At 39.7% G+C, this 20,508-nt stretch overlaps 1 protein-coding gene across 1 annotated transcript in view; it reads left to right on the plus strand.

The window, feature by feature from the left end:
* Positions 1-19,831, plus strand: part of NCKAP5 (NCK associated protein 5) — a 988,332-nt gene extending 968,501 nt beyond the window's left edge. The window contains exons 15-17 of the mRNA XM_007938042.2: positions 12,804-13,115; positions 16,451-16,581; positions 19,652-19,831. Of these exons, the coding sequence (XP_007936233.2) occupies positions 12,804-13,115; positions 16,451-16,581; positions 19,652-19,831 (623 nt within the window). The remainder of the gene's footprint in view (positions 1-12,803; positions 13,116-16,450; positions 16,582-19,651) is intronic.
* The last annotated feature ends 677 nt before the right edge of the window (positions 19,832-20,508 follow it).

Genomic DNA, 20,508 nt, shown 5'->3' on the forward strand with positions numbered 1-20,508 from the left:
TTAATGTGTAAAGGTTTCCTTTACATTTTTGTGCACATTTATAATATCTATAACAACCATTTTAGACCTAATTTATTTATTTATTTATTTCATTTCTGTGCCTATTTATATGGATTTATTTTTCTTTGTAGTATGGGTCATATTTTCCTACTTCTTTGCATGCCTGATAATTTTGTTGGGTGGCAAAGATTATGAATTTTACAATGTTAAGTGCAGGACTTCATTATATTCTTACAAATATTGTACTTTTTCTTCTTGGATGCATTTAAGGTTATTGCAGATTCATTTTTTAATTTTATTTTTTTCAAGGCTTTCTCTCATATTTTGTTATGGCAACTCTACGGAAGTTGACAACTGAAATAGAAAGATAGGCTCATCTCAAACTTCAGTCTTCTCTTCACCCACATTTCAAGTAAATCCACATAAAAGAAAACTAAATGATCCTTGAATATTCACTTACAGTAGATTTCCTTATAGTAATTAAAATCCTTACAAAGGAAGTAAGGCATATTAAAATGAATACTTTTCAAAAACAAAAACAAAAATGCTTAAGAGGACAAAGACTTGAGCTGTCTGCCTTTGTGTCTCTAGTTAAAAAAAAATACAATGCCGGTTAAATGCAGAGACAAATGGAGAAAAACAACTATAAACTCTCAATTCTTATCTTTCTGGGGCCTTTCATTAAAATCAGTAGTTATAGTAATATAAGCAAACTAAAGAAATCCCTCATTTTAGAGTAGCTACATTTAAATTTTTAATTTAAACATGTTAGAGTAATGATACACAGAATATTTTAGTACCAATGTGCCTATAAATATCTTTAATAATATTTTCATCAATTGCTAAATTGATAGGATTGAAATTCTCTGTGCATTTTGTTTTTTATATGCTTCTTGCCAAATAAGACTATTTAGAATCTCTTCCATCAGACCCTCACCCCCAAATTATCTTCTTTCCTCCTTTTTCTCATGTGTCTTATCAAAGAAGATGTTATCCAGGCCAGTGAAATGGAGAGTAGAGGCAGTTGTTCATATAAGTCAGCAGGCCTGATGAGAACTAGAAGAGGCTTAGAAAGAAATATCCATAATCACCATCTGTGTCTATCAGAAACACCAAATAATTGTTCAACTTTTAACTTCATTTTGGCAGGACAGATAGAGATGAAGTGAATCTGTAAGAGAAGCTGGATCATTGAACAGAAACTAGTATAACCTTTTAGAATAGATAGGCTATACCTTGTCTAAGAGGAAAATATAATTTACTAATTTGAGAATGTGATGAGCCTGTGAACACAGAAGAATCAGTAAACATCATTTGTTTAGACCTTTAAACTGGCTTTCATAAGGACCAGCCCAAAAGTGAATTAAAAGAAGATGCAAGTAAATAGCTAAATTAGAATTAGAAGAAAAAATGTTGAGGGTAGAGTTTTTTTGTTGTGGATAGAGAATCGGCAAGAATAAGAGAGAACAAAAGGGAAAAATGAGCTGACATTTCTTCAATTAGAAAAATAGTGATCACGGATCAGTGCTGGGGTCATTGTAGCTCTACATTTTTCTACATGTACTCTAAAATATTTGGCTGATTAGAGTAAGTTGGGTTTAGCTTGTTTGTTTTTCAGTTAGAAAAGTGTCAAACTAAGTAGGACAAGACTTGACAGATGTCTAGAAAATTGGTCAAGTTGCAATCATTGCATTGTGGGGAACTGGGATAGTTACATGTTATACTGTCATAAAAAAGGGTTTTGAGGCAGAAGTGATGACTTCCAAAACAGGACCTGTTGTTGTTGTTGTTGTTATGTGCCGTCGAGTCAGCCCTGACTCATAGCTACCCCTCCTTGGGTTTCCGAGGCAGTATCACTACGGAAGTAGGATTGCCCAACCTTCCTTCCGAGGAGTGGCTGGTGGGTTTGAACCGCCAGCCTTCTGGTGAGCAGTCAAGTGCCTTAGGCACTATGCTACCAGAGCTCCTAACAGGACCTAGGGGTCTGCAATCTAAGGCTTAGCTCAGGTCAGTTTTCCAACTAAAACAAATACTGGACAGAAATTTGTAGTGGTCACATTAGCCTACTCTTGCATGTTGTTGTTGTTGTTGTTATGTGCTGTCAAGTCAGACCCAATTCATGGCAACCCCTCCTTGGGTTTCCCAGGCAATATCACTATGGAAGTACATTGTCCAACCTTCCTTCCAAGGAGTGGCTGGTGGGTGTGAACCTCCAGCTTTCCGGTTAGCAATCAAGTGCCTTAGGCACTGTGCTACCAGAGTGCCTTACAATGGAAATAATACAAGCAATTTGAACCATTGTTTTCAAGGCAGGTATAGTAGCATAGCAAGATAGGAAGGGGTTATGTGACAACTTCAAAGATTTTCCATCGGAGGATAAAAGTATGGAGGTGATTTTAACTGTAAAATCAGAAAAGGTTTAGAGGGTTGCATAATAATTCTCAGAATTCTAGAGCAAGGACCATCTCCAGAAGCTTAGAAGAGGTGGTTTTAGTAACAGTGCCTGCCAGGAGCACATCTTATAGTAAATTTAAGGAAATTTTTACTTAAGGGTCATTCTAGCTAAATATGTATATAAATTCAAGAAAGATTTCTGTAACTTCATGACCAATGTGGGTATTTGGTACATATTTCTAGCTTTTTCTTTTGTTATGGGTGGAGTCAGGTCCTTGAGTCAGATCCTACCACAATAGTGGGTTCATTGGATACCAACCCAGCCTGAGGTGACACTTCTTATATTGGCTTAAATTACTTGACCTCCATCTTCCCAGAGGAGTTTTGTGTTCTGGTTTTTTGCTTTTTATTTTATTTCTCATATTCATTCCCTACATTTTTCTCATATTCATTCACCATATACCAAAATACTCCCAATGTCACTGTCTTCCTTTATATCAAAGAGAGCACAAGTGATTGGAAAACAAATTTACATTTCCTATATATTTTTCAAATCTCAGGAAGCGTAAATCCAATTTGAACTTAGTGGCTGAGTATTCCCATGCATTCCAATGCTATCAAGCTGAATTTACCTTCACAGAAAGTCATCTTAATGCCATAACCAACAAGTACCCTGTGGTTGTGAATAAATAACTGAAAGTCATTTTTCACTACTTTGACAGAACCACAGGATCAACTTTGAATGGGTAAACTACATTTAATTGATGTGACTTTGGAGACAGGCTTCAATTTTTTTTTTTTTTTTTTCCAGCTTGTTTTAGCCATACAGATGAAGAGAAGGATATGCAAATAAAGAGATCTGTTCTCCCATCTGTAGTTTAAGTTTTTGTTGCCAATGCCACATGTAGCTTAAAGTTGTTTAGGAAACTGCAGAGAACTCATACAAAGACTTATTTACATGACCACTTAAATTAAGGACAGCATGCTAAGTAATAAGATGGTGTGAATATTAAACACCTATAAATCTCTCCTTCCTTCTGGCTGGTGAATTGTAGTGGGACCTCATCACACATGTTGTTGAAACTTTTATAGATAAAGCAGAAGTTCTAAAAGGAAAACTCTTGCAATTACTGAAGTAGTTTGTTTGAATCCATAGAGAGGGTAGATCATTGCACAGAAAGAAATATAAACTTTTAGGATAGATATGCTGAACCTTTCCTAACTGAAAAGTGTGGCTTACAGATTTGGGAATGGTCTCTGAGATTGTAATAAGTCTGTGAGCAAAGGAGCATCAGTAAATATCACTTGTTCAGACCTTTTTCTTAAAAAAAAAAAAAAAAAAAAGACTTTCAACGTGCCACCCCAAAGTGGATTTCTCAAGGTAAATGGACTTCATCCTTTCTATACATAAGGCAGCCTTCAACCAACTTCCAGTAATCTACTCCATATTCATTGGCTGTTCATTAGTACTTTTGATTAATTAATCCCAAAGGAAATGGTTGTCAAAAGGTAATTGCTTAGATAATAACTTAGGTAGTTATTTAGTAAAATGTACCCAGGTGCTACACAACAGAAATTCCAGGAAACTTAATTGTTCTCATGTGGAACCTATATATAGACCAGGAGGCAGTCATTTGAATAGAGCAAGGGGATTCTGCATGGTTTAAAATCAGGGCTGGTGTGTGTCAAGGTTGTATTCTTTGACCATACTTATTCAATCTGTATGCTGAGTAGATAATCTGAGAAGCTTGGACTATATGAAGAATTTGGCACCAGAATTGGAGGAAGACTCATTAACAACCTGCAATATGCAGATGACATAACCTTGCTTTACAAAAGTGAAAAGGAATTGAAGCACTTATTGATGAAAACAAAAGACTACAGTCTTCAGTATGAATTACATCTCAACATAAAGAAAACAAAAGTTCTAACAGCTATACTCATAAGCAACATCATGATAAATGAAGAAAATATTGAAGTTGTCTAGGATTTCATTTTACTTGGGTCTGTAATCAACACCTATGGAAGAGGCAGTCAATAAATCAAACAGCATATTGCATTGGACAATTCCGCTGCAAAAACAAAAAACAAAAACTCACTGCCATCAAGTCGAATCCAACTCCTAGCGACCCCTCCTTGGTTTTCCGAGGTGGTATCTCTGCAAAAGTATATTGCCCAGTCTTCCTTCTGAGGAGTGGCTGGTGGGTTTGAACCACCAGCATTCTGCTGCAAAAAGACCTCTTTAAAGTGTTGCAAAGCAAAAATGACACTTTGAAAACTAAGGTATGCCTTATACCAGCATGGTATTTTTAATCACCTCATATGCATATGAGAGTTGAAAAATGGAAGACCAAAGAAGAACTGACATATTTGAATTATGATATTGGTGAGGAATATTGACTATACAATGCACTACCATTGAAACATACAAATCTTTCTTGGAAAAAGTACAGCCAAAATGTTCCTCAGAAGGAAGGATGGCAAGACTTTGTCTAGCTTACTTTAGACATGTTGTCAGAAGGGACTAGTCCCTAGAGAAGGACACCATGTTTGGTAAAGTAGAGGGTCAGCAAAAAAAGAGGAAGATCCTGAATGAGATGAATTGACAACAATGGGCTAAAACAGTGGCCTCAAACACAGCAACAATTGTGAGGATGGTTCAAGACCAGGCAGCATTTCATTCTGTAGTGCACTGGGTCAGAACCAACTCAATAGCCCCTAACAACCATAACAACAAAAACCCAGGTGCTGCAGTATAATACAGACCACATAGGTTTGTTTGGTTTGTTGAAATCCATCAGAGTGTGTGTATGATTTACTTACAGGAGCTGCCACTTCTCTGTAACAGTGACTTCTAAACACTTACTGAGAACCTACTTTGTAATGCGCCCAGTACTAGGCTTACTGAAAATGAGTTATAATTTCACTAGGTCAGAACAGGTAAAAAAAAATCACATGTTGTCACACAGTGACAGGTAGCCAAGCAAGTCTTTCTTTACACTTAGTCTTTCCAACTGTGAAGTGCAGGCTCTTTATCAGTTCATCATTCTGGGCATGCAGTATAATCTAGAACTAAAGTCATATTTCCTTAACCCTGTCCTATAATAGTGTCTTTGGATAGATACATTAATAATACCAAGAGTTATGGTTTAAAACGCCAAACAGTTAAAGATATATGGAATGGGATCTGTGTGGGGGAAGGGAGGGATAAAACAGTATAATCTGTAGAAGACTGGGAACAAGTTATTTAATGGTTGGTATTTTTCCAACACTGCCAAAATCACTGCTAATTCACATTTCACCAACTTGGAAATTTGTATTAACTGGCATCCTGCTGGAAATAAACTGTTCTCTTTGTAGCTATTTATAAAACTAACGTTGCTATGTGAAGGAATAGTGTAAAGAAGTTTGGAAGAAACCCAGTCAACTCAGTTAAGAGAACAAATTGTTTTAAAAGCAAGCAACTCACTGTTTTGTGTAAATCCATATAGGGAATTACTGAGTAATCTTATCTACAAATGGCCACTGTGGAACTTGACTCAGGAAGGACTCAGTCTGCGCACTGTTCAAAGTGCTGGTGGTAAGTGGGATACCAGCATGGGCATTCTGGTGATGTAGTGCCTAAAGCATTTGACTGCTAACCAGAAGGCTGGAGGTTCAAACCCACCAGCCACTCTTGGAAGGAAGACTGGGCAATCTACTTCCATAGTGATACCGCCTCAAAAACCCAAGAAGCGGTCGCTATGAGTTGAATCTGACTCCACGCCAGTGAGTTTGCTTTTTTTTTTTGGCACTCAGCATGAGTGAGCTTTTCTCATCTAGAAATCCCTGAGAATGAGGGAAAGAGTGATGATACTGCCACACTGAGTTTTGCGAGGTCTGGGACCTTCAGGCACTAAGGCACTATAATGCAAAGAGGTGAGGGAGGGGACTGCAACACCAGCTAAAGTGCCATTCCACTGGCCATCCTTTGTCTCAGTCATTGACCCTTGTTCTAAAGGCTTGAATGCATTAAGAACTCAGTCTTTAAAATATTCAATAATTCTGAATGGTTTTATCCCTCTGGTCATCTGAATTAATGAAGTCTGGTTGAATGTGAAACGAACTACACAGAAGTAGGAAGTCAGCTATTTTCCTTGGTTGCTGGATTCATAACACAAAGCATATTCAGATTTCAAAACAAAAGCTTCACATTCATTTTAATAGAAAGAACTTTTCTAAAGATTAGAGCTATTTTTTCAACCATCCACTCATTCATTAAACACCAGTGATAGCTGGCAATGTGCCAGACACTGTGCTAAGCAATGGCAAGACCCCTGCCAGGTTTTCTATCAGTCCAGTGCATATAACTACCATACTGTAGCATAAGGGCAATGATAGAATCATGATTGTGCTTATATGGGAGTACTGAAAAGATGAATAAAATCCAGTTCTGCTCCAGGAGGCTTGTTAGGTTTTTGTTAGGTGCCACTGAGTCCATTCCAACTCACAGCAATCCTCCATACAACAGAACAAAGCACGGCCCAGTCCTGTACTATCCTCACAAATGCTGCTGAATTTGAGCCCTTTGTTGCAGTCACTGTGTTAGCCCATCTCATTGAGGGTCACCTTCTTTTTCACTGACCATCTCCTTTACCAAGCATGATGTCTTTCTTCAGAGACAGGGCCCTCCTGACACCATGTCCAGAGTACCTGAGATGAAGTCTCTTTATCCTTGCAACTAAAGAGTGTTCTGGTTCTACTTGTTCCAAGACAGATTTGTTTTCTTCTTCTGGCAGTCCAGGAGACTTACCACCTAATAATACTTATTTTGGGAATAGCTGCCATTTTCTGAATAATAACTGTGTATCTGCTGCAGGCATTATGCTGTGTATCACAGATTCTGTTACTAGTCCTCAAAGCCTCAAAGCACTCCTAGGATGAAGATGTTGTTGTTAGCAGCTATTGAGTCGGCTTCCATAGCAACTCCATGCACAACAGATAGGACAGTTATGTTCTGTGGGATTTTCAGTGGCTGCCTTTCAAAAGTAGATCTCCAGGTCTTTCTTCCTAGTCCATCAATCTGGAAGCTTCACTGAAACCTGTTTAACATTGTAGCAATACACAAGACACCATTGACAGATGGGTAATGACTTCATATGAGGTGCATTGCCAGGAATTGAGCCTGATTCTCCCACATGGAAAGCAAGAATTCTACCACCGCACCACCACTGCCCCCAGGATGAAGATAAAATGACCTAATTTTCAGATGAAACTGAGGACATCTGTCAAGGCAGATGGGAGCAGGAAGCATCAGGGCTTAAACTCATTAGATAGATAAGTGGGGATTTTACATCACACACCCTAAATAAACAGTTTAAATATCCAATGCAGAACCTCACTCTCACTGGCTGCATTTCAGGTTGCTTATCTTCCTCTTAGGCATAGTAACTACCCTCTTTTTCTGAAGTCTTGATGCCAGGCAATATTCCCAATCTAAACACTTTTGACATTCTTCCCTCCTGCCCTCTCCCTCACACCAAAAAAAGAGAAGAACACCTTATAGAAATGCCCATATCAGGTGCTAAGAGACTTTAAAGGTGTCCATCTCCTTGCATGCCAAGATTATGCCAATTATGTATTTAAAGTCTCAGTAAAAGAAGATCACCACTGAGTCCATCACAAGTAAGAAGTTCCCTATCATTTTGCTACTGATGTGTCCCAAATGGGTTCCAGATATGCTGAGATGGAGCTTGCCCAACTCTTAGGTGGCCAGTGTTTGCCCCAATGAGCCATCTGTTTTTGCTGTGTGTCATGACTTTAAAAGGAGTGGTAAGATCTGCTATAAGTCATCTCCTAAAATGTCTGGAGCTTGCTGGTGGTGATAAATGAGAGAACTCATCTTGATAGAGACAGAGAAAAATGGCAAATGAGACATGTGGAAGTCAGAGGGCCACCCAAGGGTTAGAGATATACTTGGTGACTGTGGAAGAATGAATCTGGCTAGTCCATACAGAGACCCAATCCCTGGACTCTTTAGCAAGGCCCTATTTGCAGCTGAACGAACAGCCACAACTGTGAACTTAACACTAGTCAAGATCAAGTCTGCGTCAACTCATTCAAGATGCAAGGCAGACTCACCCCTTTGAACTTTGTTCCTACCATGACCATTTAATTATTTCATGAGTCCTTTCTAATTCCAAGGAAAAATTAACTGGCTTCAGAAGCACAATATCTAACATTTTTTCAGGTTAAAATATTTTTTATGAACTGCACAAAACTAATAGTGCCTTAAAGAAACTACACAAAGGCAATGTCAGCATTTTCAGTTTAAGCTCCCACTTTCCAAAGCTTTACACAGACTCTAGAAATTTGCTTGAGGGTGAAACTTGCATATGGTGTCTGAGCCCCTGATTGTCTGCATCTCATTTCATAGTTACTTAAAAATGAGTCCTTCACATTCACTGCAGATTTGGCATCTGTAATTTTTTAGAAATAAAAATGGCCTTAATAGCAAGTAGTTTCAGAGCTTAATGTCAGTGTACACAAATCTCAGACAGAGAAGTCCCTAATACCTACCCAAAATCCTATTTTATAGATTCTAGTATGATAATATTGTATGTTAAAGGGAAAGGAAAATAAGGGGATAGAAACCAGGAAATGTTGATGTCCTTGGAAGAGCACCAGATATACTCCAGCTGCTTTCACCATTTTTCCTGTACCAGACCCCTCCTCTGCCCTATTTCCTACAGCTGCCTCATGGACTTGTGTTATAGGTCATGCCAACATATACAGGCTTTAGTGTCTGAGGGCTATATCTAAATGATCACTAAACAGCAGCTAAGAAGCTCACTTTACTTTTTGAATTTCCATTTGAAGGGACTGAATTCAGTGCTCTCTGAGGCTTGAGCCATAACATATATGGGGGAGAGACAGTTTTTAGACAAAACCAAGAAAAACTGCCCTTGGAAGCAGTGCCCATCACCAAGCCCAGGAAGGCAATGTAAACTCTAGATCAACACCTGCATGGAAGTCTAAGGAGCCAGTCCAAAGGTCAAAGGGAAAAGCTAATAGGCAATTGTGGTTCTCAGCAACTGCGTAGAACTGCCAGGGATTTGGGCCATAGACTCCAACTACAGAATGTGGAGGAGTGGGAGCCAACCTAGAATTCAGAGCTCCGCACCAATCCCAGAGTGGGGTAGCTGGAGCCCTGCCTAGGAGTAGGGGGGCATGCTGCGAGCTTCTCACGTGGTTGCCTCAGTGGCTAACTCTTACCTAAGCAGATCCTACTTCTGAAATTTAGCTGTGCTTTTTGTGGACAATCAATATAGTGTGGGCTCAGAGCATGGTCTTTGTGGTTGACCAAGCCTGGATTTTTATTTATAGCATATGACTTGGGCAAATTAATTAGCCTCTTTGAACATGGTGTGATACTACATTTGTAAAATAGCAAAATAGTTCTTACCTTATAAGGTTTTTGTGGAGATGGAAAGTGATGACACAAAGGAAGCAATGAACTCTTAGTAGCTATAATAAACCAAAACCAGTTACCATCAAGTTGATTCTGATTGGCAACCCCATGTGTGTCAGAGATGAAAACTCTATAGGGTTTTCAAGGGCTGATTTTTCTGAAATAGATTGCCAGGTCTTTCTTCCAAGTTACTTCTAGAAGTACTCAAACCTCCAACTTTTTGATTAGCAGCCAAGCACATTAATTATTTTCACCACCCAGGGATTCTGGTATCTATAATAAACCTGCTGCCATTGAGTCAATTCTGACCCATGGCAACACTATGTGTTACCAAGTAGAACTGCTGCACAGGGATTCTTGGCTATAACTCTCAATAGAAGCAGATCACCAGGACTTTTGTCAGGTGCCACTGGGTACCAGGGTTTGAACTGCCATCTTTTCAGTCAGTAGCCCAGAGCAAAGTGTTTGTGCAACCCAGGGACCTTCAGTAGCTGTAATAAGCAGTCAGAATTTTGGTGAACCATCTTCACTAACAGGGAAAAAAGTTGCTGAGCACTCTTTGGTTCAAGAGTAAGTAGAACTGAGAATGCTGGGAGTAAGTTATTATGGCTGGCAGCCCTGGCATGTAGGATCTAACACATCTCAGCTGTTGCATCCAATGATCATTGATTCCCATCTCCAAAGACTGGGTCAGTACTGATGAGGATGCACTTACTTCTGTGTGGAACTGAGATATCTCAATTCAGAATTGTGCAAGTACAGCATGTGAACCTGTTAAATTTAAAGATTATTGTATATCCAGGCTAATATGAAGAAAGGACTCTGGATCTGAATAGCAGTCTTTCTTTTTTACAGAGTTCTGGTAGAGCCTCTCCATGCAAACAGCTGATCGTTTCTCAAACAGGCCACCATTTCTCAAAAATGAATAAAAAAAGATCATGAATAATCTATAAGGCTGGTTAAAAGTAAAGTTACAAGGTGGAGGTCCTGAGATGAATGAGGGCTAAAGTTAAGCCTTAGTGGTCCTGGGAGAGGAAAGCATCACTGAGACATTGGTCTATAACCCCTCCCTGAGATCTGACAATATATGAGACATTAAATGGGCACCATGCCAGAGAAAGGGGACCTGCTTCTTCCTATTAAATATCGCATTGGAGACTGACATCTCTCTTTTTATCATCCAAACTTCTTTAAAAAACCAAACACTAAACCTACGAGAACCTACAAAGTCTGACTTTCTCCCTTCCCACTCTTGTTTTTATTATACTCACAGCCATAGAGTAGATTCGAACCCACAGAATACCTACAGGACAGAGTAGAACCTCCCCCAAAGGGTTTCCAAGGCTATAAATCTTTATAAAAGCAGACTGGCTCATGTTTCTCCCATTCAGCAGCGGGTGTGTTTGACTTTTGGTTAGCAGCCGAATGCTTTAACCACTACACCACCAGAACTCCTTTGTTTTTATCATAGTATTAGAAAATTCCCAGAATTCTACTCACAGCAAAACGGTTTTCTGGAGGAGGGTAGAGGAATAGGTAGATTCTGATGTTTGGATACTAATTTCTGAAGATTAAATGAGATTGTGTATAAGAAATACTTAATTTTAAACTATTTACCTATGAGATATCTACTAATATCTAATAAATATACTAAACACTTTGCATATTCACTATTCATTCATTTATCTAACACAGTATGCTAAGCATCATTTGAAGTTCTCGGGCTTTGATAATGGACATATTTTAATCCTCAGAGTAACCATGTAAGGGACCTGAGACCCCAAGAGGTTAAGAAACTTTTGCAGGGTCACACTGTTATTTATTGGTAGAGACCACATTCCAAGCCACCGTTCCATAGACCACCAAAGAAACGTTAGCTGTTGAGCCTCTCAACACCAAGATTACATCTCATTCTATTATATTCCCTAAACAACACTGAGTTGTGCCCATTATGCAGTCTTACTCTTTACATCAAGAGGTTGATGTAAACTTTACTAAGCTGTTTCATTCCAAGAATATCATATAAACAGGAGGCAGCAAGATCTTGAAAGCTGTCTTGTCAGCTTGGGTAAACCAAACTACCATCTTGGAAGTTAGATATCTCACAATTTCTTTAGCTATTATATTTTTTCTCTATCTATAAAATTTGTTTTGAACATGACACGTATTTAGCAGAATATGCCACACACATGATGCAATTTGTTCTAGGAAATAGTGGGATCCCTGTGACAAGAAGTCCAAAGGGTACTAATGAGTTTTGTCATTGTATAAAGTAAATGACAGAAAAAACTTTTATTGTATAAACTGAAAGATAGTTTTCTCATGAAGACCCAAATGACAATTGGGTCAAATGAAGCACACATGCTAAGTGATGTTACAGTGGGTAAGGTACCCTCTGGGGTACCCTCTGGGATGACCCTTAGAACATGTAAATTTCTTGTCCTGACAAATTGAGAGGCTAGAGATTTAGTTAACTGCTGAATGGATAATAATTCATGCAAGTGATACACAATTACCTTTGTTAGGACATCCCTTCAAATTGTTTTTTGTGTTCATTACTCATTTTATTTCAGTTAATAATTTTCACCTAATTGGCTGAAGTCATGTAGTTCAGATTGAAATAAGGGTAATCAAAAATGATTGTTGGTCTCTAATGAATGTTCCTTTTCTACTATAACAATAGACAGCCATCCAGAGTATATGTACCTGTGACTATTGCTGCCTGTAATCGGCTGGCCTTCTTACCTCATAGGGAACATTTTCATGTTCAGTTAATTGTCTGTTTTGTAGACTTCACTAGAAATTTATGATACCAGTAATATTATTACCAAATGTTTGCCATTTTTCTTTCTCTTAACTCCTTTCCTCACGATATCTCCTTGCCCTGAGATCATGCCCAACTATACATGATCCTTGTATGTCAGCATTCTCTAATCCTTACTTTGTTACTTTGTCCCAGAATCATGCTGCCAGATGAGAACACTAGACAGTGGGATTGGAACCTTCCCACTGCCAGACTCGGGAAATCGCTCAACAGGACGGTACATATGCAAATCAGACTCCCCAGAAGACACAGAGCCCATCCTGTCTGTCCAGCCAGCCCTTTCTGCAGCTTCTTCCATCAGAGCCCAAACCCTTGACCAAGAAGTGCCTTCCTCTGCAGACAACCAGGGCTCTGTGGATATTACCATTGTCCATTCCACATCTGACCCCATTACCACCAGAGGGATGCGACCTCTTCAAAGTCGCCTCCCCAAACCAGCATCCTCAGGTAAAATGCCAATTACCTTTCAAATTAGATTGCTTTCCTACCCACTGTCATGTACTTTCTGAAAAAAATGGAAAATAGGCAGCTCACCAGGAGGTGAGCAAGTCAGTGGCCTCTGCTGGATAGAAATGCTGATGAGTGAATGTCAGTACATGTCCTCAACCTAAAAGCAAAACAGCATATACTAAGCATCATCTATAGGATTATATTAAGTCATGCACACATATATAAAAAAGACGAACATTTAAGTACCAGTATATGGATATTTAAATTGGTTAAGAAAAAACCACACAGACATTCATTTATAGGATTTTGTCTTTCAGAACTTAACTTTGAATATAGACCAATTTAAGCCCAAGATATAAATTTAGCTGAAATATTGTTTGCACTCTAGCAAGAAACATGTCTTGTGACATAGTCCTGTACTTTTCAAATATATTTATATGTTGAACTCTAAAAGACTTAGTTTGATATATCAGCAGTAGATTGTGCATTAACTGCAATAGAGTAGAGCAGACCTTCTCGTTGAGAAGGACCATTCTTTCTTGCAGTCAATTGAAGCAAGCTCTCATGAATAAAGACAGTGCCAGGGAAGGGGGTCAAAGTTTTTTCATTGTTCCCGAAAGATTAAAAATAATTATTGTAGCCCAAGATGACACTAAATAATTTTTAACTTGTATGTCTTATGTTGCATTTACAACTTGTTTAAGTATATGAAATGGAACTCTAAAATTACAGGCTTTCATTTATGATTTCATGAATAGAAAGGAGGAAGCCACGAGTAGAGACCACATTACAGGCTTCAGAGAAATTAGAAAAGAAGACTTTTAATTAAACATCTTTGAATAAATGGGATTGGGCTATTCCCATGGCTGAGTTCTTCCTTCATTCAGTAATACCAACTGCCGTGAATGTTCCATTGTATACTTCTGCTCATTCCAAGCCAAGGCTACATTTTAAAAGGCTGTAATGCATATTATTTTTGAAATAAATGCATTGTTAATTAATGACACAGCTTCCAGAGATTCAGGGGCGAAATCTTAGTTATAGATTATGTGCTGCATGCCTGAATAGTCACATGTGTGACCTCAATTCAGCAGCAGACTGGCGAGTAGACTCCGTGATTAAACACTGTCATTATAACAAATTGAATAGAAACCAGAAGCCTTGAATTGCTTCATAAGAAGGGGATAGGAAGGAGATTGTTCTGATCGTGCTGCTAATATTCATTCACTGCACTGGTTTTGTAAGGGTTGTGTCTTAATTAAACTGTCATGAAGAATTGGTTAAAAACAAAAAAAGTAATATATGGTAGAGAGTGAGGTCAACAGACTGCAGGTCATTTTTTTGTGTCATCTACCTTGAAGCTTCCTGTCCTTTGAATGGTTCCATCACTGTGGTCCAGAGGCAGGGACCACCAGCTTTCCAAGATGTCTCTCTTCTCTGTGGCCATTGTTGTTGTTGTTGTTGTGTGCCATCGAGTCGAACCCGACTCATAGCGACCCCTCCTTGGGTTTCCGAGGTGGTATCACTACAGAAGTAGATTGCCCTATTTAGCAGAATATGCCACACACATGATGAAATTTGTTCCAGGAAATAGTGGGATCCCTGTGACAAGAAGTCCAAAGGGTACTAATGAGTTTTGTCATTGTATAAAGTAAATGACAGAAAAAACTTTTATTGTATAAACTGAAAGACAATGACTCCTTTTGAAAACTAGGGGATGGGGAACAGACTGAGACAAAAGGAAAGTGAAACAAGAACCTCTTTAGAGCATGCACTTCTGCTTAACATATGCATTTTATGTGGTTATTCTTTTACCCCCATATCAAAAAGGGAAGCAACTGTACAAACGCTTCAATGCTGATGAAAACAGTTACTTAGACTGTGCTCACAGCAGTATGCTGTTGAGAGACTGTCCCTGCCATGTCCTGTTGATAATTGTTGAGGCTGGAAGGCAATAACAGCAATTCTCCTTTCTGGCATGATGAAGGAATGCACTCTGTAGGTTAATCTAGTATTATAGGTAGTGAAGAAACTTTCTTCATTTATACTATGTTAATTGATAAGGCCTTATTATACCCTTAGGAGCTCTAGTGGTGCCGTGGCTAAGACATTCTGCAGCTAACCCAAAGATCGGCAGTTCAACCCACCAGCCGCTCCACAGAAGAAAGATGAGGGAATCTGCTTCCATAAAGATCTACAGCCTTGGAAAGCATATGGGGCAGTTCTACTCAGTCCTATAGGGTAGCTATGAGTCAGAATTGACTTGATGGCAGTAGGTATTATCCTTTCTACTCAAAGTGTGGTCCATGGACCAGCATCATGAACATCATCTGGGAGGTTGTCAGAAATGCAGAATCTTAGACCCCAACACAGACCAATTTAACAAAAGTTCCATCGATTATTGTAGAGTCAATTCTGATTCGTGGCAACCCCGTATGTGTTAGAGTAGAACTGTCCCATTGGGTTTTTAGTGGCTTATCTTTGGAAGTAGAATACCAGGACTTGCTTCTGAGGCCCCTTGGGGTGGACTTAAAACTCCAATTTTTGGATTAGCAGCTGACAAGTTAACTATTTGTACCACCAAGGGACTCCAACAAAAAACATTCACATTCCATCTGGAGGAACACTGCCTTACAAGATGTTCAAGGGCCTTAGGCCTCAGAGCAAAGTTTCCTCAAAATGTGCTATTCAAAAGATGGTAATAGGTATCACAGGAAAATACAAGTTCCCTGCTCAAGTCCCTCCTTGGGTTTCTGAGGTGGTATCACAATGGAAGTAGATTGCCCAACCTTCCTTCCGAGGAGTGGATGGTGGATTTGAACCACCAGGCTTCTGGTTAGCAGTCAAATGCCTTAGGCACTGCACCACCAGAGCTCCAGTGCTCAAGTCTGTTTGGGAAAGACTGCACATTATAATCTTCTTTTTGGAAACCATGATATTGGTACAGTGAAGGCTCTGAGAAGGCCTCAAAAAACAGAAACCTGTTTATTATTTAATGAATAGCATTATTTGAGGAATAACCTCAGTGTTTCCCAGACAGTTTGCCCACTGAACCCTTTTAACATTCAAAGTCTATCAAGGTCTTAGGGAAAAGTAGCCAGAAATCATTTTTCCTTAGAATTACCAGGGTGGTAGTCCTCTGGAGAGACATGTAATTATGCAGATGGTTCAGTTAACACAGTCTTGCTTATGACAGAATGCCCAAGGAAACCCAGCTTTCACTGAATTTGGACCTTTTTATTATTTCTGAATGTTTTCCCCATTTCCCTTCCTAAAGTTGTAAAGGGTTGTCGAAAGCTAGTCTGTGACTTCATACACATTTCCTTCTATAGGAAAACTCACTTCCCAAAAGCAGAATGAAGCAGAGCCGAGGCCTCAGACTTGCCTATCATTTGAATATGCTGAAACCACAATGGCAAGTGAGCCAGACTGGGCGGCTGCAAACTCTGCTGCTGAGACCCAGGTAAGGAACAAATGGATGGGAGGATGCATATACCTGTTGGTCCTGACTGCAAAAAGTAAACTCGTTAAACAACTTTTTTGAGAGATGTAATTTTCCATCAAATTTGCTGTTGGCTTACTGAGTAAAAACAGATTCAAGGCTCACCTTTTCCCAGAATTAAGTAACACATTGAGTCCTTGGGACCCCTTTACTCTGAGGAGTTCAAAATGATCACTGATCTACATGAAGATTAGTGAGGTATAGATGCTCTCCCCTGATTACACATTGTGGAACAGCTCACTCTCCCAAACCACAGGACACTATTAATAATGATTTTTTTCATTATCTCATCATTTAACTTAACCTTTACATTACTCCTTTGAGAGTGGTAAAGCAGATATAATTATATCCTCTTTATGGATGAATAAACAGGCCTGGAATGGTCAAGTGACTGCTAGGCTCATCGAGACTTGATTTCTTGAATCTCTATCATTTTGACTATGGGATCTTCCCCCACCCACGTACAGGCCTCCTGATATGTGAGTGGACCTGGGGAGGAGCTTGTGTCCCAGCAACTCAGCTTACCCACCCACCCCACCCCACGCCCATCTGCCCCCAGTGGTTACTTGTATTCCTTCTAATCTCCCTTTCATTTATACCTTGTAGCTTGTTACTTGGACTATGTTTAGCCTGTTCACTCTTTCTCAGCTCATCCTGGGGCTGACCCCCTGCAGAGTCTTAATGGTAGCTGGCAGTGAACAAGGTAGAGGGAAGGACATGTTGTTCAATCACTAGAGCTGCCCATCCCTCACTTATCCCTCTCACTTCTGCTGCTTTTAGCATTCCCATCCAAGCATCAGGAGCCCCACCACTATTTTCACTGGAGTCTCTGGACAACTATAATGAGGGAATACTCAAACTAACCCACATCTGAGATTTCCCCACACCTGGCGTGGCTGATTCTTCTTTCAGCCTTTAGCACCTCAGTATGGACACCCTGGATGAGTAAAATTGGAAGTACCCTGGGGCCTCAGCATCATCTTACAAAGGAAGACACAAACTCTCAAAGAGAAGCTGGATTGTACCCAAGGTCCAAGGGAAAGTTACCATGGAGCCAGACCTAGAACACAGCCCTCTAGACTCCACATCCATCACTCACAATAGCTGCTTCTGCAGAACATGAGTCTGAGAGGCAAATGAAGACATCACTGTACTCATGCCTTAAGTTAGACACAAAAGTTTTAGGACTCCTCAAAATCAGTGGTTGAGTGGGCATTGGGATCACCAGAAGGCTTTGGTAAAACGTATCTTGCCACCTTCTCAAGTTTTGAATCATACATCTGGTGTGAGGTCTAAATATTTCTAACAAGTTTCCGCTGATGTTGCTTGGTCTATAGAACACACTTTGAGAAGCAAAGCCCTTCTCTAAAGGACTGACTGTGCTTGTTTTGGGGGCTGGAATATTGAGAAAATCCTGACAGACACCCGGTGTTGGAGAGAGAAAGCACTTCAGGAACAACAGGTGGTGACAGTGGCAAAGAAGAGAGAAGTCATTCCTAAAAATTTAGGGAAGAAAGAGGGTTTCTCCACACTGGCCAAGGTAGAGCCCTGTTTCTTCTCCGTGCAATGGTGGGCACTCCTCACATAACATACACAGACAGCAACATGTATATCCCTCGAAGGACCCCTTCATCATCATCTTGCACCAACTTCATCACTTGGAAAGCCTACCCCAACTTGTAAGAGTCACCACTGTGGTGTGGATCTTAGAACCCTGCTTCACTGACTGCAAGACTGAGAAAGTTTGCAGCAAGAGTTAAACTATGTATTTCCAGGGTCCAGCACAGCACCTGGTTCAATTAGTGTGTGTTGAATGGAGGGATGAAAGAATTCATCTCATTATACCCAGAAAGTATTACTGCAGTTCTTTTGGAACACTAGACACAGGGTTACCTAGAGCCATAGGCAGTAGATCATGGGCTCTTTCCCTAGTATTTTCCTGCTAGATAATCCCCCAATACCTGGATCTGTTGTATTGAACACTATGAACCCAGTATAGTGTCCCAGCACATAGTAAGTACTCAATAAATATCTGCTCAGTGGGTGAATAAGTAAAGGAATTAAAAAAAAAAAAAAACTGAATAAGTGACTGCTAGAAAGTATGACTGCTGCTGAGGGAGTTTTCATCTTAAAATGTGTTTTATAATCCCCAAAACATAACTACCTCCTAACCAACCCTAGGAACCTCTCCCATGTGTATGTATCTGAAACATTGTCATGGATGGAGAGTAATAGACTCTAATGAGACAGTCTGGAAACATATAAGCAAATCCCAAACACCCTCAATTCTATACACAGGAGTTGCAGTCCTAAATCTAGTAATCCACTTGTGTGCACAGTAGGAAACACTGTTGATACAGTGTTAGCTGCCTCAGATATCGCTGAATGTGTCATGATCTCACACCAGTGTCAACCCCCAGGGTCAGGTTATGTGAGCATGTGAGCAAAAAGGAAAGCTGAGTCCCTTGACCTATGAACCACCAGTAAATTAGAGAATTATAAGGGGCCAGCACTTGCTTATTTTCCTAAAGGCTACTGTCCTTTTTGGGGACTGGAAGAAAGTTATAAATTAGGTAAACATTTATTCTTTGCTCCCAAGGTTGATTTTTGAGAGACCCTGATGCTTCAAAGCCACTGATAAGATCAGTTAAATAAACAGGCCATTAGTCTTGGAAGAGCAGCTCATAATAGGCACTCAAGAAAAATAAGACCCTATAAAGAAGGAAGCAAAATGCAGAGCCAGTAACTGTGGCAATGTTACTGGGCCTGGCACAATGGCAGAGTGTGGTTGATGGCTTCATTATTGTGGGTCCCGTTTCTACGGCTCTGGTAATTGGCTAGACTGCTCCAGCTCCAAGTAAGGTAGACAGATTGACAAACCAGAGTTGTTCTTCTGGGAGGGGCTGTGCAATGGGAAGGCAACTCTGCACACAATGACAACCAAGTATGAAATGTTTCACATCACCACAGGATGTTCTGCCCCTTCTTAATTTTCATTAATAATCTTAACAGTCTCATATTACTCATTTAGGACAAGGTACCCAGAGTGTGTGCGTACTCTGCCAGCCGTGGCAGTGGTAGTGACAGTGACCTGGACTGTGGAAATAATGGTTTTGGAGCTGGAAGGGGAAAGTTAGTGAAAACAATGAAGAGCGCCACCCAAGGTAACGCCCAGCGAGCACACGGGACATCCAGGCGCATTTCTTTCTAGGAAGCCACTGATTATGCCTTTCATTGTGCTCTGTTTCCCTCACCCTTGATTTTATATCTTAGCTCCTCTTTACTCCTGAGATTTAATATTCTGGTATGTACAGAAGATTATCTATGCACATCAATTTGTTTTCTGGTATAATCTTCATGACATTGCAGTGCAGTCTATAAGAACTGCATTTCCAAATCTGGCATTTCCAAAAAAAATCTCCAGTTGAGTTATCTTGGTAATGAAGAGATGACCATAAAGATAACTTTGTTCTTAATCACATACTTTGGCAAGTTCCTTGGTCCTGTGAGCTATGGACTGAGTTGTTCAGGCTTTGTTGGTGTTATGCTGTGTGGCTCTGCACCTGTTAGCCATGCCATTATGAGCAGACCTGCTTATAGGATTGAAGCTGCCTCACTTGATTTTCCTGTGAATCAGACTTGGTAGAAAAACCATCATTCTGAGCATTAAAAAATATGCCTATTCAGATGCCATTACCTTACATATACAATGGGACAGAGGAACCCTTAACACAAAATAGGATCTGGCATCTGTTTTCCTTCTAATCATTCTGGATTGTTAGAAATATTTCAGTAATTCAGTGGAGAATCATTCTTTTCATACTAATCAATTTTTTCTAATACTGATTTCTAAACTATATGATGAAACCATGATTTTTTTTTTTTTTA

This window comes from Orycteropus afer, unplaced genomic scaffold (assembly GCF_000298275.1).
Source record: "Orycteropus afer afer isolate SDZICR_OR568_19922 unplaced genomic scaffold, OryAfe1.0 scaffold00004, whole genome shotgun sequence".
Classification (NCBI taxonomy): domain Eukaryota; kingdom Metazoa; phylum Chordata; class Mammalia; order Tubulidentata; family Orycteropodidae; genus Orycteropus; species Orycteropus afer.